Source organism: Vigna angularis, chromosome 11, assembly GCF_016808095.1.
Source record: "Vigna angularis cultivar LongXiaoDou No.4 chromosome 11, ASM1680809v1, whole genome shotgun sequence".
NCBI classification, from domain to species: domain Eukaryota; kingdom Viridiplantae; phylum Streptophyta; class Magnoliopsida; order Fabales; family Fabaceae; genus Vigna; species Vigna angularis.
In genome coordinates this window covers 4,011,739-4,034,382 of record NC_068980.1, presented here as the reverse complement: position 1 = coordinate 4,034,382, position 22,644 = coordinate 4,011,739, and the positions used below count along the sequence as shown (strand labels likewise).

Genomic DNA, 22,644 nt, shown 5'->3' with positions numbered 1-22,644 from the left:
ATATGCTAAATTAAACCAGCTCTTAAAAATTAAGACAGATAAGATAATTAAAATCGTGTCAACCCATTATCATCTTTAATTTTGATAATAATCTAAATTTATTTAATATATCTTTTTATATAAATAAAATCGACATTATATATATATATATATATTTACAATATACTAAAATATACGTTATTTTATCATTTTATTATTGTTGTTTAATTTTTTAAAAGTATATTACTATAAATAATTATTATATTATAAATTATAATTTGAAAATTAAATCAATTAAATTTTCCTATATAACATTTGTTTCGTGTATTTTAAACCCACCATTGAAATGTATTTTGATTTGACTTATTTTCAAAAATACAATTGTGATTGTTTTGAATTAGGTTATTTCAATTCTGTATTCATATTGTTTCCGTATGTTTGGCCGTTTCCGAATGCACATTTCGTCTTTCTTGCCGCTAATTAATACGTATGTCATCCACGTTTCTCTATTTCAGAGACTTTTTTTTTTCCTTTTACATTTATGCAAGTAGAAATAATTTTAAAAATAACGTTGGAAAGTTGAATACGAAATATTTGAGTTATAAAATAATTATATTTATAGAGATAGAAATAATCTTGTTTAGCCATAAAATTATATTTAATTAAAATATATTAATAGTGTAAATATCTCATTAAGTATTGATATCATATTAAAAAAGTAATGCATTTATTTAATATTATTCATTATTTTAAAATATTTTAATAATGGGAAATATAAAGGATATTTATTTTACCGAAATAAAAAACTTTAACTTAATAAAAAAACATTATTTTGTAATAGGTATGTGTATAAATATGAAAAAAGAGAGGAAAATTAGGAGTGTAATTGATCAGATTAACTCGACTTTAATCTAACTTATTTTGTAACTCCAGTCAATTTAGATTTACTTGAGCTAAATTTATTTATTTTTATTTGATAATCTAACTCCAGTCAATTACACTTAGTCGTTGGGTTAAGAAATTTAAGAAAAAAAATACAATTTATAATAAAAATATATTTTAAAATAAATATTTTAAATATGTTATACAATTTGTTAGGTAATAACAATCTTTATAAGATATGCATAAATAATATTTTATGATAAAATTAATATTATTTTTATTGTAAAGATATTGTGTTTTATTACGTATGAAGTGGTATTCAATGAGGGCAGGGAAATGAGTCATTAAAAAAATATATAAATTATGAGTTTGAAGATTTGAGTAAACAAATTAAGAATGATTTCAATATGCGTGGATAGAAATTAAACAATAAGTGTAATGAAAAGTGTTCGGATTTGATGGGTTGGGCTTTCTAAGAGTAAAATGAAAAAAATAAGTGTATTAGTTATTGGGGATTATCAAATTCTTAAATTCTTTCTTATTTCCAAAAAATAAAATCCTCTTTTATTCTTCAACTTTTTTTTTCAAAACCTTAAGCCTAATTATTTTCTTCTTTCTTTCATAAAAACTTTAATCTTTTAATTAAAATTTGTGATAAAAAACATCAACTTTGAAATTAGTTTACCATCTTACCGGGATTTTGAGAATAAGTATGCAGACAATAGTTTGAATACTTTTGATGATCGAAATAAAATTATTTATTGCTCAGAAAAGAAAATTTATATCAAAAAACTTTTCAACACTCGAGTGAACAAGAAAATTTAAATCTTTTATAAATATAAGATATTTAGTGAATATTCATTAAGAAATATTAATTGTACTCATAAGATTCATATAGACCATGCAGAATGTTATTATTGAAATAATATTTATTTTAAATATACAGTGATAGAGTTTAATTTCCCTTAACATTTTATTAAATTATGCATGCAGTGGTTCATTGGAGAAGAAATGTCTAGAGTTTAGATTTTTTATTTGAGGTGTTTTAATGGTTAGGATCGACTGTTGAAGTGATTAAAAAGTTTGTGTGATTTTCCAAATTTAAATTTACTTATATTATATGTAAATTTAAGACCAGATAACCAAATAAGTTAAAAGTAATATAAATGATTGCATGTGTAGAAAATTTAATCAAGATGTCATATTTGTTTGACTTTTAATTTGATTGGAAAATATATTAAACTTATGTTAATTGTGCTATTGAGTTTAAATTATAACTATGAGTTGATTCTTTAATGTTTTACTTACTAAACCAAAGGTTTTTGTATAATTTAAGTGTTATTTAAGTTATAATTTTTAGTTGTTTGATGATTCATAATTAATTTAGAGATGATGTAAGTGTACTTTGTTAATTAAATTTGATGTATTTTAAGAGAATTTTTATGAACTTTAAGATAATATGATAAAAGTGATATAATCATAATACCATATTGTATGTTATATCCTTAATGTTTTACTTAGTGAAAATTTGTTATATATGACACAAGAGTAAACATGTTAAATAAATTGCAAAATATTCAAGGTTAAAAATGTAACAAAAAAAACTAATTATAGAATTAATTATATTAGTATTGATTATAATACCATTTGAGGCACTAACATTTGTAGAAGATATCTCAAACACAAATTATAGTCACATTCTTAAGTGACTCATATAACAACACTTTTAAAATATGCTAATCGTGAATCATATTTTTTAAAAACGTTTTACTTTCATCAAAATGTAAATGAAAAATTATATATACTTTTTAAAACTCTTGCATAAATCAAAAATCGTAAGAAATCTTAAAAGTAATGTAATATAATACGTAACCGCTTATCTGTAACTGCTAAACCGTATGCTACGATATCGCGCGTTGTATGTCGATTGTCCCGTGTGTCGACACGGATAGGCGACTTGTCGTATGAACGTCCCATGTCGCGACATTACTGTTTGGTTGTCGAGCACCAAGTGGTCGACGACAATGTGCGATCATACGATATTATGACGTCTGTCGTCAGGTCGCCCGGGTTACTGGTCGACCGTTGGAGGATCAGGTATCCTATAGTACAAGTAATATATTAAAATAAAATCTTATAATATTACTTTGCATTTGTGTCAGTTATTGATGTGCTTTTTGCATGAAATTATTGTCATATAAATTAATAATCATATTATTGAGAGAGCATCAAAGCCATATGCCATTGCGTCCAACTTATTTTTCTCTTTTTCCTTTTGGTGTTCAGATCTCTCTCTTCATATGCAATATAAAACATAAAATCATTTAATTTTTTAAAATTATTTTTTATTGCGTAAACGAGTTATATTTCTTTTTAAATTCTTATTTTAAGTTTTTTAATCTATTTACCTGTATCATTTTTGAAACATCATTTAAAAAAAATCAAATAACTAATTAAAGATATTAATCATAAAATTATTGAGATCCAATTCTCTCTCTCTCTATATATATAACTAAGGTCTATTTAAAAGTATCTTTGCACATTAACTTGCTAATACAGATTAGGTTATTTGCTCTTGAAGCAATAACAAAAACGATGTAGTTTCAGTCTAATTTTGTTCAAAACAGGGTTTGGTTGGTTGATTACTCACTTGAAGAAGAACATGAAAAAAATAAAAATAAAAAAGATAGAAGAAAAAAAAATCTCAGTGCTAAAAAAATATATTGCGAATGCTTAACCCACATAGAAACTTTTTAACCACAAAAGTTTTTAAGAAAATTTTCCATCTTAATAATAAATGAGACAATGAAAAAAAAATGAGGAATCAATAATTAAAGCAAAAGTAATGAAATAACTTGCACCTTAAGATAACAAACTGTCACAAAGACACTGAATTAATAATAAAAACAATTATGAAGAATTCAAATATCAAGTTAAAAATTTCATATTTATTGAGTGAATGAAGATAAGCAATGTATAAAAAAAATTATTATTTTAAAATTTTGAATTAAAAGTAACATTACATTCTTTTTATATAAATTCGTTCATGATCTCATAATTATTAGATTCACATTTTTCGACTTTTATCAATATCTTTATTTTGAAGAATTTAGCAAAATATTTGGTAGTGGATCTACCTAACATTAATCTTCAAAATGTTTTTCATAGTTACAACTATATAAGACTTTAAATCACGGATCTTTTAGAAAAAAGATTGGCAAACCCTAAATTATTGTATTATATAACAGATATGTACAATTTTATATATAATTGTAATATGTACACTTTTATATGTAATGTTTCTCATTTTCTTTTTTCTATTTACTTTATATCACTTATTATACTTAGAACATTTTTTAATCTTTTTCTCTTTATTTTCCTCCAATTACTAAATATTGAATACAGATTTTTATAAAAAGTAATTTTTTATACGTTTTGGTGTGTATATACACACAAAAAAGAACATAGTTTTAGTGGTTTCATGTCCAAATCTCAGTGAGATGATCTTTCTCTCTTCTAAACTTTTGCTTTATTTATGTATAGAGAGAATGAAAAAGAGTAAAGATATAAATAACAAAGTCGTATATACTAAAAAAATATCAGAAAAACAGTTATTGACCCAAGAAATAGTAAAAATAATTGGACCTAGTGTATAGGATCACATGAAACTAATTATAAATTTTGTATTAGAAAAATAATTTAAATTGTTTTTTATAAGCTAAAATGAAGTTAATTTGTCTTATTTAAATTCTACAAATTTATGTTTTCAATTTATTATGTATAACTTAAGTTTAATATAAGAAAATATTTATTTATATATTTAATTTTATGTACATAAGTGAAGAACTGATCCAAACATAATGATATGTTGTTGGGTGGCGCCACCAAAAATCCAATTGAGCAGTGGTTCTGTTATTTCCTTTTTTCTCTTAATCCGTCACCTGTTCAGGTTTAGCTTCTCTCTCTCTTCCTTATGAACCTTTCATGCTTAGGGCTATATTTGATCATATATTCAGTTTCTGGAGAAATCTCATAATCGCAACCTTTGTAAAAGTTGCTCCATTAAGGGTGAGCTTGGTGCGTGTATTAGAATTTGTCTGCGATTTAGATTGCCATAAAACTGTTGTATTTCTGAGCGTGCTGCATTTCTTTCATTTCTTAATCATGATATGGCAATGCTTCTAATGTCTGTCTCTTTCCAAAATATTTATTAACTTTCTCATATAATTTGTTATTATTATTAATATATGTGCATAAATCATATCCTCAATTAATGTTCCTTACAGGGTGTGCTTCCAAGCTCATACCTGATTTCACATTTCCATGGCTTTCGCGATGAGGGTCGTGCTTTTTCCTTCAACCCCAGGTAAATTTCATTTTCAACCTTTTCTTCTTCTTTTTCCGTTCACATAAATAATGATTTAAGGAATACTTCAACCAAACAATAATTGTTTCTTTTTCTCTTTCTTTTTTGTGTTTTTTATTATTATTTTTAAATCCTAGGGTGTGGGGTTGCTTTGCTTCTTTAGAATCTCTCTCTTTAAACACAATGATAATGCAGAGGGAAAACATACCTAGGTGCAATGTTTTTAACCCTTTTTTTTCTTCTTTTTTTCGTGAACAGACACGGGAAGAACGGAAATATCTAACTTTTTTGGAAGGTAGAAGAGATAAGAAAGTAATAAAAAATATATATTTCACAATGATTGGATTATCCTCCCCGTTGAGTTGCTGTGGAATGAAAGACTCTAGCTTTGATCTGGGATTTTGGAGGAACAATGGAAATAAGGTTTTGTTGACATACTAATAATTAGCATTAAAAGAGTAGAATTTAATAGGTTGGTGAAGAAGCCAATATGGAGACACCAGGGGTGCCGGCAATAAACACCTATAAGAAAAAAATGGTAAAACAATTGACGGGAAAAAGGGACGATACACCTTTGCATTCTGCAGCAAGATCAGGGAATTTGGCTGTGCTGAAGGATTCCATTTGCGGAACTAATGAGGTTGAATTGCATGAATTATTGGCCAAGCAGAATCAAGATGGAGAAACTCCCCTTTATGTTGCTGCTGAATATGGTTACACTGATGTAGTTAGGGAGATCATTCATTATTATGATCTTGCTGATGCTGGAATTAAAGCTAGAAATGGTTTTGATGCATTGCATATTGCTGCCAAACAAGGGGATTTAGGTAATGTGGTTGGTTAGGTTTTATATCAATACCTGCTTGTTTGATTTAGGAGGAAACCTCAGTTCTCTTTGCTTTGTTGTAGATGTAATGAAGGTTCTGATGGAAAGTCATCCTGAGTTGTCAATGACTGTGGATCTATCCAACACCACAGCTTTGCACACAGCTGCAATACAAGGGCACACTGAGATAGTGAAGTTTCTATTGGAAGCAGAAAGTAGTCTGGCAACCATTGCTAGAAGTAATGGGAAAACAGCTCTGCATTCTGCTGCAAGAAATGGACATGTGGCTGTTGTGAAAGCACTTCTTGAGAAAGAGCCTGCGATTGCCACCAGAATCGATAAGAAGGGCCAGACAGCACTTCACATGGCAGTGAAGGGGCAGAAGCTTGAGGTGGTGGAAGAGTTGATAAAAGCAGACCCTTCATCAACGAACATGGTTGACACTAAGGGAAACACAGCATTGCATATAGCAACCAGGAAGGGCAGGAGTAAGGTAAAAACTGGGCCACCGCTTGCCATAATTTCCACTCTAATTTTCTATAAGCTTCATGTATGTATAATGTTGTGATGACAAATGAATGGTAATTTAGATCATGACCCCTGCTCTGGATGAATGTGTTATTTTCTGTGGTTTGTGTCTCCATGTTTTGAAAGAACTATCTACTAATTGGTCCAGCTATCAGCTTGAATGATTTATCAAGTCAAATAATCAGAAATGGTTGTTTTTATGCTTTGTAATGTAACTATTGTTGTAAATTTCAGTACATTTATTATTCGTGAGTAGTAGCGATTGAATAACATTAGAAAAATCTTTTACATTGATTGATGTTCCTCAAATAAATTATATATGTCAAGTTAGAGGGAGAAGCTAAGGTATGTTGTCTTAATTATGTTGTATGTGCAGATTGTAAAGTTGCTTTTAGAACAGAAGGAAACGGTAACAAGTGCAGTGAATAGGTCTGGGGAAACAGCAATAGACACTGCGGAGAAAACGGGGAACAATGATGTGAAAGCCATTCTTCTTGAACATGGTGTTCAGAGTGCGAGGGCCATAAAGCCCACTAAGGGCACAACGGCTACTACAGCCCGTGAGTTGAAACAGACGGTGAGTGACATAAAGCACGAGGTCCACCACCAGTTGGAACACACACGCCAAACCAGAAAACGCGTCCAGGGCATTGCCAAACGTATTAACAAAATGCATACGGAAGGACTCAACAATGCAATAAACTCCACAACCGTGGTGGCAGTCCTAATTGCCACTGTGGCCTTTGCGGCTATTTTCACAGTCCCTGGCCAATTCGTTGATAACCCACATGACATTCCTCCAGGGATGTCCCTTGGGGAGGCAAACATAGCTCCAGAACCTCCTTTCATAATTTTCTTTGTGTTTGATTCCGTTGCACTGTTTATCTCTTTGGCGGTGGTGGTGGTGCAGACCTCGGTTGTGGTTATAGAAAGCAAAGCAAAGAAGCAGATGATGGCAGTGATAAACAAGCTAATGTGGATTGCTTGTGTTCTCATTTCGGTGGCGTTCTTGGCGCTGTCATTTGTAGTGGTGGGGAAGGAAGAGAAGTGGCTGGCCATAGGAGTGTCCATTATAGGAACAACCATAATGGCTACGACCTTGGGGACTATGTGTTACTGGGTCGTTAGGCATCGCATCGAGGCCTCAAATTTGAGGAGCATTCGAAAATCTTCATTGCAAAGCAGGTCTAATAAGTCTTTTACAGTGTCAGCGTTCTCAGATTCTGAGCTATTAAACAGTGAGTATTATAAGAAAATGTATGCGATTTAGATAGAACCAACTTACTCAGTCTGTTCCCTATTTAGCACTTGCTTTCTTTCGTGGTCCAATTTAAAAGCACGGGCCCAAATGGAACTATATCCAGCTAAAGTGGAACCTCCAAATCTGTATATGAACAACAGCAAATGACTAATGTTAATAACGTACAAAATAAATCATAGTGGTAAACAGTTTCCTCGAAGAAAAGAATGAAAATGGGGAGTGAATCTGACTATCGAAACAAAGCATATATAGATAATCCAATTCCGACGTTTCTGTCTCTGAAATGGAGTTTTTTTTTACATTTAAAGCAATTACTGAATTAGATACAGCGTCGGAGTGGCCTAACAAAAATAAACCAAATGAAACTATATTCTTTTAGTTTTGATCAGCTTTTAATATATAAATTGTTAGCGTCACATATTTTTCAATGAATTTAATTATTATGTTTAGTATAGGTTAAAAAGCATGTTTCTAAAGGATTCAAAATTATTTCAAGTCAAAATGACTTCCATTATCCCCTCGCCTACTTGTCACTAGATTCAATTGGCACAGTATATTTGGGAGCAAAATTTGGTGTCAATCCTTTTATGTTATAACCTCACTTTAATTCAACCACATGGTAATTTTATGCATGATGCTCTGCTGAAACCTATGCCTGCACAAAGAATTTAGTGAAAGAAAGCACACATTAGACGGGTTATTTGTTGAGTGTTTAGTTTTGTTCTTTTTACTATTATTTAGTCTCTTGATGCTAGTACAACTCTTAATAAATTCTTTCCCACGCACTACAATTGAGAAATATACTACAAATTAAAAAACCACGAGACAGACTTCTACAAAGTGAAACCTGTATTACTTCACAAGATTCAATATAATTCAACAACATTGTAGACTACTTGAAAGAGTCGCATATTATATTCCCAGTGTTTCTCTTAAAGTGAATAGTTCACCTTAGAATGAAAGGTAAAGCATATTAATCATAAATAGGGAGGATAAATTTTAACAAAACTAATGCTTTTTACTTTTATCTTTAAAAAGAACTCCCCCTTCCAGAGTTGAATTTTCATGTATGCTGTAAAGAACTAATAACACCGCATCCAATCTATCTGGGGTGTATTTCTCTGTGCATTGGGTCATCCATATCTGCTACTTTCAGACAGCCAGGTTATCCTAACGTCCATTATTTTAACTGTATTATGGCTGAGGGGAAAAAAAGTAATATCTCTCAGTGCATCAAGATTGAAGAGAATGTAAGATCAACGCCAAATTGAAGGATAACTAATGATGAGAAATGACTTGCGTCCTACAAACTAGATCCACAAGTAAAAACTTTACATTGAAGATATTCTTTTTTCCCCCTTAACGTTGAGGTAAAGACGGTCTCTTTTCCACCAATTCATAATGAAGAACAAAATTATCCTGCAAGAAGGCAGTCCATTAGAGGAAAAATTATACAGAAAAAAAATAATTTGTAAACTTCAGGTGCATGCACGTGTCCATTCATGCAGTACACAAGTACAAAACAAACCTTCCGGACTGTTTCAAAGGTATTTGGATCAAAACAATGGTAAGATCCCCTCTCGTATGTATTTGTTTTGACAAGCGGCTCCATGTTGGCAACTCTTATAAACCAAAAACGGTGTTCTTTATGATAAAACCAACCTCGTTTGTAACTGCGAGCAACAACCCTGCCTCGTTAACAATTATGCTCTGATAAAACGAAACACAGAAAAACAATCTAAATACTCCAGACAAAATAAGTCGAATCCCAGATTAATCACATCGAACAATGAGTAGTAATTTCCAAAGAGTCTCAAAGCGGTATAACTTTAAAAACCGCACATACAGTTTAATATTGCCAAATTGAAAGTGTTGTTGCCAAGAAACCAGTAATAATCCTAAAGTAATTCAGAACTAAGACTAAATCGTCCAAAAACAACACCAAACAAAAAGGGTACAAGAGCGTGAATGCATACAGTTCGTTTGCTGCATATAGTTGTGCTTCATCCTTGGGCATGCTGCAATAAAAGACCAATTTTCCCTGATTATAATATCAAGCGAGTCAAATATGAATGCAAACAAGATCAGATTTCAAAAAGCACCTGTAAAATATGTAAAACAATGTTTCCACCGAAAACTTCAAAAAATAACCTTGCTGCATAACACAAAACTCGGCCTCAATAGAACACAAAACGCTAAGGGCAATGAAATTATAAAGCAAAATAAAGAAAATTCACATGTAGAGCAGGCGGCTGTTTAGCATAATAACATTGTAGCACACTGAACTCTGGATCACCCTTGGCTGGTTCATCAGACCATGGTGATCGAAAAGTCTTGTAAAGATTTTCTGATGAATTCAAATTCAACCCAAGCGTTGTGAGATCAATCCCATGAGCAAGATATTTCAGGTCAGGATCACTTATATGGACCACACTGAACAAGCCAAGTGCACCAAATGGATCTGAACTAGATTGCGCACTTTGCATGGACTTCATGCCCTGATCCCTAAAAGACTGATTTGCGGCTGACATTTGCTGAAGGCGGAATTGCGACTGGTTCTGCTGCTGTTGATACTGCTGAATAAGTTGGTCATATGAACCCATACCCGTATTTGGAGAATTTAAAGGCCTTAGTCCAATGCCAGGAGGTCCACTGGTCTAAACCAAAAACCATTGAGTCATAAGAATGTCAGGAACTTGCTTTGGTGGAGATACTGAATTTAGTTCAAATGGGCACTTACTCTCATTTCAGTGTTTCAGTGCATATTAATAATTAAAAGACTCAATGCATTGCCACACAAAGCACGTGCCTCATTTTTATAAGTAGAAAATTAACTGACCTGGGAATGATAAGTTGAGTGTGAAGACGGAAACATATCTGTTCCATGCAAATGGAGGTCTTGACTGTTTACAGATGAAAAGGAGACACCATTACTAGTGACTGAAGGGGTATGCTGCTGTGTGCGATGTGATGGATATGATCCCCCCAAACTGAAACCAGAAGATCGGCCCATCTGCTGCAGATTAAAGGCACTTAAGATTGAGAATGGATTTTGATCCAGTAATATTTATAAAAACACACGGAAATGTATAAGGAGAAGATAACTCCATTTTTGCAACATAAAACTCACAGAGAAATGCTGAGATTGCATCATTGACACAGTGTTATCATGAAGTTGTTCTTTCTGGTACATATCCATTGCAAAATCGGCATTACCACCTATGTGCAGATACCATGGTCAAAAACAAATGATGAAGAACTGACTACCCTCTAATCAATTACAGTTCTCAGTTCCATAAACAAAGTTGACCAAAAATAATTAGAATATGACATGACACACAGACAACTACTAAGACGTGATTCCCAACAAGCCATCAAAGATTCACAAGTGCAAACTTAAAGATATCATTAGAATATGTCATCACATACAAACAACTACCATTAAAGCATCCTCACTAAATGTATGACTGCTCACTCACATACCAAACACAAAGAAAAGTGCCCTTATTCCTATAAAAATCAATCAGAAAAACATTAGAACAAAACATGGATGCAGAATGCACAATGATAAGAACCTCGTGCAAAACCCTAATGATGCTACACATAAAAAGTAAATGTACATGCAAACATCAAGAAGCACTTCCACCAGAAGCAGCATAGATTTCATTATACATGAATCACAATTCATTTACCCGTACTCTGATAATAAATTTGGGCTCTAAGGAGCCGAGAAAAAGATGGGTAGAAGAAATGAGAATGTTAAAGAATGAATATGATGTCATACAACAAATACAGGAAACAAAATGACAGTCCAAATAATATTATGACATCAATTGAGGGAAAGATGACCGAAAATTGGTACAGGATGTTTGGACAGGTTAAAAAAAGGTCACTGAAAGCACCAAGAGGGAATGAAGAAGGGAAGGTGACATAAAAGGACATAGGAAAATTTGTTCAGAGATCTCATGGTGAATAATATCTCTGAAGATTTGAACTTTAATCAAGATAGATGGCATTGTGTGATTCATAGAGCCCCAACTTCACCTAGTGAAATAAGGCTTTCGTTCTTGTAATCTTCAAAACAAGAAAATAATATGATTAAGCTGGCTAAATTTCCAACTGAATGCACAAGCTCACACATATTAACCAAACAATGTACATACAACACCTTTGAATCCTGGTAAAGCTGGGAAGTCTTCCTTTTGAATACTAAACTCTTGGTTTTGCTGGACAATGGGACTAACTCCAATACCCTGTTTTCGTAAAGAACCTGAAATTTATAGTTTACATTATTCTTTTTTGTTGAAGGTGAACAGTGTATCAAGCAAAACAACATTTTCCTTCACACACCCAACTGTCCTTGAGGCCCACCAGCAGAACTAGGATGAGTGGTCAGTTGAGGGAAGTCATTGATATCAAATGGTGAACTGTCACCGGAATTCACATCATTCAGCATCCCCATAGAGTTCAAGTTATTTACTGTTTGAACATGACTTTGAGAAAGTGGACCTCCAGCACTAGGATAGGAATTTCCTAGCATTGAAATTACCTGTGGAGATCCTGAATCAAAAAGTGGTTGTCACCACAATGTAGCACATTTAATCTACACATCAAATAAACTCAATATTAAAGGGATTTAAAAACCTAATGTTCATCAAACAAATAAACGATTAAATCCAACAATTTATATAATTCTAAAAATAAACAGTTCTTCAATAGGTATTGTATCTCTATCTCTAGTATATTTGTTACTTTAAAGACAGACCAGTAAAATTTGGCAGAACAAAGGTTACAGTACTGTGACATAAAAGAGACAACAAATTCAAAATAAGTAGAGCAGTAGAGAAGCAAGCTATGAAACACGGACCACTACACAAACACCAGACACAACAACGACACTCAAACATAACAAATACTCTGAAATGAAGTATGAGTAATATAAAAAAAAAAAAAAAAAACTAAATTGATAATATCCACCTTTCTAATTATATCACTCCGTATTAGAACTCTATCACTTCACTAAAACCCCGAAATAAGAATGAGGTTATACGTATTGAAAAAGGTACGTCACTTTCTAATTCTAAGTTATTCTACAATAACAAGGCTCACAAAATGTGAGAGGTATTATTTTGAGTTGACTTCTCTCCGTCAAAAGTACAATTTTATAATAATATTAGTGTGGGACAAGACGTGTCAACTCAATTGTCCTAATTGTGTCAAGAGGTAGGCTTACGTGTGTCCAAACAGACAAGACAATTGTTTATTGGACATTCAACGGGAAGTAACTGATACACATCTCAAACAAAAGGTCGAAGAGGTCGACAACAACGTGTCCAACCAGGATACTTCAAACAGAAGAAGGGGGGGGGGGGGGGGGGTGGGGGGGTTGGGGGGGTTGGCGGGGCGCGTGCTTGCTACAATAAGGAATGGTGTCTTCAACAAAGCAGCACAATGAAATCAGCCATGTGCTGAATATAGATGAAAATAAGGGATACTCTACTACACTTGCCCTGATTTATACTCTTTATTTCTATTGAAATTATGGGTGCCTTTGTTTATCGGCCTCCTTGCTTTGTAATGTCCACCACAGCATCCACCATCAAAGAGATCACATCAAGGCAGTTTTGGGACCAAACTCTGTGTACCAATGACAACACTGTAGTTCACTTTTCAAAGTAAGGGAGGAAAAAAGTATTTGAATACAAATTTCCGCATTTCATTGTTCCCCCTGAATAAAACTGGAGGGTTGGGTAAGATACTATTTTCTAATCCTTATTACAAGTCATATGTAAAGAAAATAATTTAAGAAAAAATGTCCAGTGGTCACAGCTGAAGAAACATTATGTTGACCAATGAATCTCACAAATAACTAATTTCAAGGTGCTCAAACAACTTGTGATCCGATTATATAAAGTAGATACAAGGAAAATTGTGTTCATGATAATCAATTTAGTATATGAAAATTTCATCCTTATAGCTAATAAATTTTGCTGGGTATAAAGTAATTATATAGCTAAGAAATAATAATATGCAACAAAGATTGCATTGCTCTAATATCAAAATTCTAACCCTTTTGAAGAAAATCTCAACTAAAAACAATCAGGTATTGCTTAGAAAAAAAAGATTAACACAAATTCAATGCTGCTCTTGTGACTACCAAAACATACCTTGTGGAAGAACACTACTTATCAATCGATTCTGTCCTTGCACACCTAAACCACCAGATCCAGCATTTCCACCTAAATTTATACGAGAAGCAAGGGCAGGAACAGACAATCCTCCAGAGCTTATCCTCCCAATGTTCCCCCCACCAACCATGTTTCCCATCGAACTAGTGATTCGAGGACCTGCATTTCCCAAAATTGGGGATACTCCCAATCCTGGAACAGCATTTCGGTTACCAATTGCAGCAGAAGTTGGAAGAATCCCAGGAATAGGACCAGCAACTCCATTTGTGCTACTATTAAATCCAGGATTTCCTATAACACTTATACCTCCTCTACTGTTGACTCCTGAATGTCCATGGGAGCTTCCATGAGATAGCTGCAAATACATGGCATAGACAAATGAAAACATTCATGTTATACACCAGCAGAAAATAAATGACAGACACGAGAGGTAAATTGGCTCAGAACTTCAGGTACTACTCTAAAGATGTTCAAACACAAATGCATTCACCTGTGACAGAGCAACGGGTAAATTATTTGATGCAAATCGTCCACTTGAAAGGCTTGCTGAAGGTTGTTGAACTCCTCCCCCAGTTGGTAAACTATTTAACGTTGAGTTTCTTGATGTAAGTGAACTAGGCATATTGGGTACATTATAACTCCCATGAATGTTGTGCAATCCCTGAATAGAACCTGCAGCAAGAACCTGACAGTTATATAACTAAAGGAGAGGAGAAAAAGGATTGACTCTAGCAAAATTTTCCCACCAGAGTGATGAAAAACTGGCGAGGCTACACCAGACTGACCAGAAAATGACGTAGCAAAGGAACGTCCAGCAGCACCATCTGGAAGATTTGAAGCAGATCCGTTCAGAGAAGACTGCAAACAGAACTCTGTTAAAATTTATTTCGAAGACAGATCCGTTCCAGAAGTGGAAAACAATTTCTTACACAAAACAACAATAACAATAATAGTATGAGAACTTACAAAAAGTTTTGCTCATTCAAAGTGTGTTCAACATGTATAAGGCATGAAAAATTGAACAAGAGACAGAAATTTTACCTTTTAATAGATGTTCACAACAGTCAACTATATGCTAACCATACATAAAGTGGCAACTGCCAGTAAATTGCACACACAAAATGGCTAGCACTCATTATAAAAAGTACAAGTATGAATATAATGAGTCCGAGGTTATCAATGGCAGATAGCAGATAATACAGAAGGCCAAAATTCCAACATATAAAAACACCATTGCGGTCTATAACACCATCGTAGTTGGCCTCCCTTCACAAGTTGCCTAAGACAGAGGGGTTGAAAAATGCTAGGCTATTTACAACATTGAATGAGTCTACGTAGCTGCCAACATATAGCAAGGATTATATGTTCAGTTTAAGGCAATATAAAGTTGATTTCCAATTAATATATAAACACACAGAGACTGAGTTTTCCCTATGCCTGGATTCTCTACTCACAGAAACAGAAACATATTTAAATAGTAGCATGTTATTTAGAGATTAGGCTTAAATAACCTTTTAGTCCCCATTATATAGGGCCTTTTACACTTGGTCTTAAAAAATTACCTGCTGTGGTTCACACAAAAAATTTGTTCATCTGGATCCCTGTCCTTGTTAAGCGATAACATGACTAACAATTTTTGTTTAATTTTGGTGACAAAACAGGCCCCGTGTTTTCTAAATAACAAGAACTAAAAGGAAAATTGTCTAATATATGAAGGACCTATATTAGAAGTTCATAATTATATAAGGACCGAAACAATAGCATCAGGGATTAAAACGAAACAAAAAAATTATCCAGACTACATCAGGAGAAAAAAAGAGAGAAACAAAATGAAAACAAACTTATATTTTAGGGACCAAAGAGTTATTTAAAATCGATTTTTGTTCTTAGCAAAACATTATCATGTTAAGATTTCCAACTTGGATTCAACAAGGAATTCATATATAAGGAACATTAGGATTTTATATTTTATTAAAGGGTGAGCCCTGGCACAGACAATAAAGTTGGGTCTTGATGACCAATAGTTATCAATTTGTCCCTTCCTCAAAACTTTAGGTGATAAGAAGCCTTTTGGCATGGGGTACCTTAGTTTGAGTTTTTTTTATTAGGATTTAAGAAGAATTTTTAATCTTTAGTTACACATATTTTTGGATTCCTAAATGTAGTTTATTCATATTTGATATTCCTTTTCGTCATAATAGAGCATCAGAAATCCTAGTCAAGCTCTGGCTTAGAGTGGTACTCCAAGCTTATTGTTGATGTCTAAGGAGGAATCTAGATGTATTGTTCCACATCACCCCGGTTCTGCTCTAACTAAACAAGTTAATATTTGAAATGAAGCTACTTTGATAATGGGATACATCTCAAACATCCAAATTTTGATTTATCAATCTTAAAAAATGAACTCATATCTAAATCAACCTTACAAAACTAGCTTGCAAATTTGAATTTGCACCAAGTTATATCTACTATAATTTGATCGTATCTCTAGGTATGGTGAGATCTCCAACATAGTCTCTCATACCGAGAATTGAATATCTTGAACACTAAACTATATATTGTGAGATGGCTCATGGTGACCTAAGGGTGGGTGTCACGATAAGCCCAAAAATTCCTGTTTATGAAAATCTTTTATTTCATCTTAAAAAGTGGAATTAAGCCTAACTCAACATACAAAACTAGATATTTAGGCCTATAATTTGACTATATCTCTAGTCAATATGAGATTTTTAGCAATCAAAACGTTCAAGAAAGATTCTAATGACAAAAACATTTCTAATATACACACAAGTGTGAAGCACAATAGTCCCACAACATGCCACGTTTGTTTTTTAACAACATATTTTAGCCTTGAAATCACACTGTAATTGCCTAGACAATTCAAATCACACAATCATGATATCGTGTACCAAAGATCAAGGATTAGAATTGACAAGGAGATTATACTTGATGTAATGAAAACATGCAAGCAAGAACTTCGATATAAAAGTTGATGTCTGAGGAAAAAATCACACACGGCCCATCATATAAGCCAAGTATCCAACGAAGATGAATAAAAGACCTCAATTATAATAACTTGGCAATCTATGACAATGCAAACTGAGTAAAGAATGAGATAGACTGTCTAACATAGCCTCTTGCTTTGCAGGACATGAGTAATTACATTAAGTAAGCTCGACATTGCATGGATTTCAGAACGTCAAGCCAAAAGGCATCACTGTGCTGAAAAACACCCGTCCCTTTTTTATTCAGCAACAGATGTGTGAACAATATAAAGTTCCTCTCATAAACCAATGAACAACCTGGGCAGAACAAAATGCGAATAAAACAACATCAGATGCGATATGATTCCGTTAAAAGGACGTATCCAACTATATAACAAAGTAAGCAAAACAGCTCACACAGTGAATTCCATTGTCACATTAAGCCTTAACCCTTAGATTATCATACATAAACATATGTTTATCCCCTTTTTGCAGTCTAAGAATCTGCAGACTCTAGAAGCCAAACATTAAACCAAACTGAAAACGTCGAATATGTAGCACAGACAATAAAATTTACAAGAAGAAAATGTCTTTTAAACAGGTTGCGCAGAAATGACGAACGACATCACGATAAATTAAGAGCGATTAAATACAGCGCTAACTGATACCAAATTCAACAGAATTTCGTGTACTGCTCCCTAGCAATCAACCACAAATTAAAGCATTTCCACATAAATTGATCAATCGTCGAATTTCACAGTTCCCATTCCGTTTAGAATTTGAAGTGAAAATGATAAACCACACTATAAAAGTGCGGAACCACGGAATCAAGTGCCTCCGAGAAACCTAACAAGATTAATCAGTGATGACGACGTTAAGCAGTGACGGTGAAGGACGACCGTAGAGAAGGAAACGATGAAGTGGATCGAAGTTTGGAATCAAGAAGCGCAAAGAGAATAATAGGATGAGAAAGTACCTGAAGAACAAAGATGAGCGATAAGGTTGTGATTCAAGGAGCGAGTTTGGGTGCCCTAATCGGAACAATAAAGCGATGCAGAGAGAGAGTTGCAAGTAGAATACAAAAGCTTCCCTCTAATCTAACTAGTTGTTGGCTTGCGTTGGGTTGAGAGACGATAAAGCGTAATAGAGTATCGAGAATAGTTTCACTATCCTACTCTTCTCAACGGAACGTGTGAATGTATACATCTAAAATCCAGAAATCATATTACAATTTTGTTAATTTTTAAATAATTATATTGAAAGTTATAATTTGATTAACTTAACTGTTATAGTAAAATTTAATAATAATAATGAATATTATATAGAAATTGTACTCGCTTTATAAACGTATTTGGTAAATTTATACAAGTATACTATACCTATACTAGATTCGAGATCTCCTTTTTCATTTAAAAAAATATTATATCATATTTTCATTTTACGAAGTTATGTGTCTTTCTAATTAAAATAATTGCTTGTCAAAACAATTAATTTAAATAATATTTTTATTCACAGTTTTAACTGTTATAAATATACATCATGGATGCTTTGCTTGTTTAAACATGTACTTGGAAAATTTAGATTTCTAAGAAAAATAATACTAGATGTAAAATGTAATATTTTCGTTTAAGATTTTTGAAAAGGTTAAAAGTTACCTGTCTTAAATGATAAAGTGTATTCACAATTATTAAATATAAAATAAAATATTAAGATTGACATGTATATGTTTTGATTCCAAAGTTTTTTTGTGATATAGTTAGGAGTAATTACACGTTTGAAATATTGTTTATTTTGAAGTATGAAACTTTACCATCATTTTATCTTTTTAAAATATTCTTGATGAAGAAGATGTATTTAGAGTCTATTGATTTTGACTGGATGAAACAATTTGGAACAGTGCATTTATTTATTTAATTTTATTATTATTATAATTAAATATTAGTTTTTAAAATTGAGAACTCATATGTGGCGGGCCTAACAACAAGTATGTCATATTCATTATCTTTTGGTCCTCCTTATATTTCTTTGAAGCATAACCTTACAAAAACTATTTAAAATAGAATATAATATTTTGTATTTAAATAAATAAATATTAATACATGGTGAAAATATAACTGAACATGGTTAGAAATCTCACATCGAGATCAAGTTAATTTATTGTGTATAAGTGAATACAAATTTTATCTTACAAACTAATTTTGTCATGTTGAGTTAGACTTAAAATTCATTTCTTAACATGATATCAGAACCATTGTTAGAGTATATTCTAGCGAAATTGATTGTTTGTTGAACATATTATTCCATTCGATATGAATCACTCATGTCTAGTCTCATGCTTGATATGTATATATTTCGGTATAAGGATGATGTGTTGAAAGTTTTACATCGACTAGAGATAAATTCAATTTATAATATATAAGTGGGTGCAAACCTCACCCTATAAGTTAGTTTTGTAAAGTTGAATTAAATTTAAAGTCTACTTCTTAACATACAGAATCATGATTTAGATCTTATCGTAACTAAATTTATTGTTGATTTTGTGAACATAAATTAAGTTTAAAGTTCACTTCTTAACCAGCATTGTGTTCTTTTATATATCTATATGTGTATTTAAAACTTTATATGCAAATTTTTAAATCGTAAGTTTTTCCTTTCTCACCCTTTTTCATGTTAGACTTTAGTTATAACACGTTACACATAGCTACTAAAACTATAATACATAGCTACTAAAACTATAATGCACACGCGCAACATATATAGGAAAATAAGTGCAGGAAAAATAAGAGACAAATTTTCTCATTAGTTTGTAAAGGGAATTACAACAACTATATAAATCGTCCTAACAGTTATAGACTTTTAGTATATTCAATACTTCCTCCTAATCAAAATAGTCTATACATTTTAATCTCACGAGTTTTCTCACCAGTTTATCTCCACACCAATTATAATTAAACTAAGCTTTTAAAACATTTCCAACTCTCCATTATACACTCCAGATTTTTTCGAAAAGAAAAGCCAATATCAAATGTGACTTTTATATACCTTAATATAGGTTTAGTAGCTGCCATATGTAATATATATTCTTGGATTGTTCATGAGCCTGTTGATTAATCCAACTCCATAGAAAATATGTTATTGCACAAATACCTGAGAGTGCCTATACAATATTGCATCCACTTCCTCTTCTTCTATCTTTTCAATAAGTTTATGTTCACCATGACGGATATAGGTGTTGAATTGCACTATGATATTTTGAAATTTTAAAATTTATTAGTAAATTATATTTTATTGATGATTTTTTTTTTCATTAGTAAAATATGTTAAATGTTTTTTTATTGACGAAATTATTTTCATCAATAAAAGATCATCAATAATATAGTAGTTTTTCGTATAGAGATGCATTTGATAATAATTAGAGATGCAAAAAAAAAGACTGATTACAAAGGTAATACATTAATATGAATAATTTAATAATATTTATTTAGGATAAGTTTTTAGAAATATCTTATTTCTACTACAACTTATAACATTTTAATTAAGTATATAAACAAAAAATAGAAATAATTTGATCATAAAATCTTTCATATGCGATTTATGTGAAGTATTAGGATTTTTCCACTTTGTTGGGTTCACAAGTCAAAAAGTATATAATGATATATTCCTTAACACAAAAAAGTTTTTAACATACGTTATTTTAATATTTTTTACATTTAATATTTGTTATGATCTAGGATTTAATATTTGTTATGATTTAATATTTTGTTAGGATTTAATATTTTGTTTGTTATTATTTCTGTTTGGTAATATTCTATTGATATAACTGATAGATTAGATAGAATTATAACTAATTTTATTATAATCTTAATGTATAAATATTTGTATCTGCATTATGCAGATTTGGGATAATACACAAATTATTTTTGTTTCTCTATTTTTCTTCCTCTACATTGCAATCTCAATACTTGGTTTGAATGATGATTCTCATTATTTAAGATGGTATCAGAGCTCTTCAATTGAAGAGTTCTGCTGTGCCTCTGATCTTCATTCGATTCTTGCCCCTTCTTGATTTCTTTGCGTTTTTTTACCAAACTAACTCATAGCTGCCATTGATCAGAATCTTATCATGAGTAATATGAGTATGTTGAATGCAACCACAACAAATGCCAGTAACAATGTATCTTGCACATTCTGTGGAAAAGATTACCACACGGCTAAAAATTGTTACAAAAAGAATGGTTATCCATCAGGATCTTCAAGATCCTCATACAACAAAGGGATAAGAGGAGGTCGAGGCTATTCATCAAATAGAGGAGGCTTTGGCGGAAGATTAAATTCAGGTTCATACAACTCAAAGGTTTGCACTTTTTGCAATATCACTGGACACACTGTTGATGAATGCTTTAAGAAGCATGGTTACCCTCCTGGGAATAAACTGCACAGACCTGTTATGGTGAACAATACTGCCACAAGTAACACTGAAGGACCCATTGATCACACTCAAGTATCTGACTCGAATGAGTTAAAAATCACTCCTCAACAATATCAACATTTGATAGCCCTGCTACAACAACAAACACAATTGGGATTCTCTACAACTACTTCCCACATAAATCAAATTGGTACAACTTTCTCTCCAAATACTTCTTTTATAGGTAATGTGCTACCAATTTCTCATGCTACAGACCATGTCATGTGGATTATAGATTCAGGAGCCAGTGATAATGTATCTTCTTCCCTGAATCTATACTCATCCTATAAGGCTATTGATCTCATCACAGTAAAACTACCAAACAGACAACAAACCACAACCTCATATTCTGGAACAGTAAAGATTAATGATTCTTTGTCTATTTCTAATGTCCTATATCTTCCACAATTTAATTTCAATCTTATATCTGTTTCCAAGCTTACTACAGTCCATAATTGTCAACTAATATTTCTTGACAATCAATGTTTTATACAAGACAAACACAACAAGAAGATGATTGGTATAGTTGATGCACAAGATGGATTGTATACACTCAAGACTTCTTTTAGCTCCATCAACACCATAATTTGTAATAAGGAAGCCATTAATATTTGGCATTACAGATTAGGCCACCCATCCCATGATAGGTTACATATAATGCAACAGTTATATCCTATGATTAATTTTGATCACTCTTTTATATGTACTCCTTGTCATATGGCTAAACAAAGAAAACCTTCTTTTCCTCATAGTACTTCTCATGCTTCTTCTATTTTTTCCTTATTACATGTTGATATTTGGGGTCCTTGTGTTGCTACTTCCATTCATGGTCATAAATATTTTTTAACCATTGTTGATGATTTTTCTAGATATGTATGGGTGTTTCCTTTAATCTCAAAAGCTGAAACTCAGTCACATTTACAATCTTTCATTACCTATGCTGAAAGACAATTTAAAACCAAGGTCCTAACCATTAGATCTGACAATGGAACTGAGTTTATTATGGTCGAATTTTAGAAAAATACTGGAATTGTTCATCAAACAACTTGTGTTGAAACGCCCCAGCAAAATGGCTTAGTTGAGAGAAAACACCAACACTTATTAAATGTTACCCGCTCTCTTCTTTTTCAAGCACACTTACCAAACATTGTTTGGTCTTATG

The 22,644-nt window shown here is 32.1% G+C and overlaps 2 protein-coding genes and 1 non-coding gene across 18 annotated transcripts; 2 read left to right on the top strand and 1 right to left on the bottom strand.

The window, feature by feature from the left end:
• The first annotated feature begins 4,611 nt into the window (after positions 1–4,611).
• On the top strand, positions 4,612–7,851 carry LOC108333827 (ankyrin repeat-containing protein At5g02620-like). 4 transcript variants are annotated; one of them, XM_052870737.1, is made up of 5 exons: positions 4,612–4,810; positions 5,148–5,227; positions 5,486–6,054; positions 6,137–6,546; positions 6,958–7,851. In XM_052870737.1, the coding sequence occupies exons 3-5, from the start codon at positions 5,718–5,720 to the stop codon at positions 7,849–7,851; spliced, it is 1,641 nt and encodes a 546-aa protein (XP_052726697.1). In that variant the 5' UTR covers positions 4,612–4,810; positions 5,148–5,227; positions 5,486–5,717. The 4 variants fall into 4 exon arrangements, with proteins under 4 accessions (XP_052726697.1, XP_052726698.1, XP_052726696.1 ...); XM_052870738.1 differs by having other exon boundaries at positions 4,612–4,929; XM_052870736.1 differs by having other exon boundaries at positions 4,612–4,938.
• LOC108333826 (probable NOT transcription complex subunit VIP2) lies at positions 7,731–18,198 on the bottom strand. 13 transcript variants are annotated; one of them, XM_052870725.1, is made up of 15 exons: positions 17,991–18,196; positions 17,194–17,332; positions 14,777–14,888; positions 14,521–14,702; positions 14,010–14,385; positions 12,193–12,402; positions 12,011–12,112; positions 10,973–11,061; positions 10,682–10,858; positions 10,080–10,499; positions 9,945–9,997; positions 9,819–9,860; positions 9,371–9,515; positions 9,178–9,261; positions 7,731–7,965 (listed from the first exon to the last, which is right to left on the bottom strand). In XM_052870725.1, the coding sequence occupies exons 2-14, from the start codon at positions 17,209–17,211 to the stop codon at positions 9,202–9,204; spliced, it is 1,986 nt and encodes a 661-aa protein (XP_052726685.1). In that variant the 5' UTR covers positions 17,212–17,332; positions 17,991–18,196; the 3' UTR covers positions 7,731–7,965; positions 9,178–9,201. The 13 variants fall into 13 exon arrangements, with proteins under 13 accessions (XP_052726685.1, XP_052726690.1, XP_017424768.1 ...); XM_052870730.1 differs by lacking the exon at positions 7,731–7,965 and adding an exon at positions 17,683–17,860 and having other exon boundaries at positions 8,674–9,261; positions 10,682–10,855; positions 14,816–14,888; positions 17,991–18,197; XM_017569279.2 differs by lacking the exon at positions 7,731–7,965 and adding an exon at positions 17,683–17,860 and having other exon boundaries at positions 8,674–9,261.
• On the top strand, positions 14,777–14,860 carry LOC128194875 (small nucleolar RNA snoR35). The gene has a single exon (XR_008246324.1). It is a non-coding gene; the product is annotated as a small nucleolar RNA snoR35 (small nucleolar RNA).
• Positions 18,199–22,644: the final 4,446 nt, after the last annotated feature.

What these genes read in the sequence shown, in the direction of transcription:
- LOC108333826 (XM_052870725.1), bottom strand. An exon ending in GCCAGTTTTTCATCACTCTG is followed by an intron (nt 14,703 to 14,776) that starts GTGGGAAAATTT and finishes TTCTTGCTGCAG; the next exon opens with GTTCTATTCAGGGATTGCAC. An exon ending in CTATATGCAGCAAACGAACT is followed by an intron (nt 9,516 to 9,818) that starts GTATGCATTCAC and finishes TGTTGCTCGCAG; the next exon opens with TTACAAACGAGGTTGGTTTT.
- LOC108333827 (XM_052870737.1), top strand. Translation starts at nt 5,718, where the DNA reads ATGGAGACACCAGGGGTGCCGGCAATAAACACCTATAAGAAAAAAATG. An exon ending in TGCCAAACAAGGGGATTTAG is followed by an intron (nt 6,055 to 6,136) that starts GTAATGTGGTTG and finishes GCTTTGTTGTAG; the next exon opens with ATGTAATGAAGGTTCTGATG. An exon ending in CCAGGAAGGGCAGGAGTAAG is followed by an intron (nt 6,547 to 6,957) that starts GTAAAAACTGGG and finishes TTGTATGTGCAG; the next exon opens with ATTGTAAAGTTGCTTTTAGA.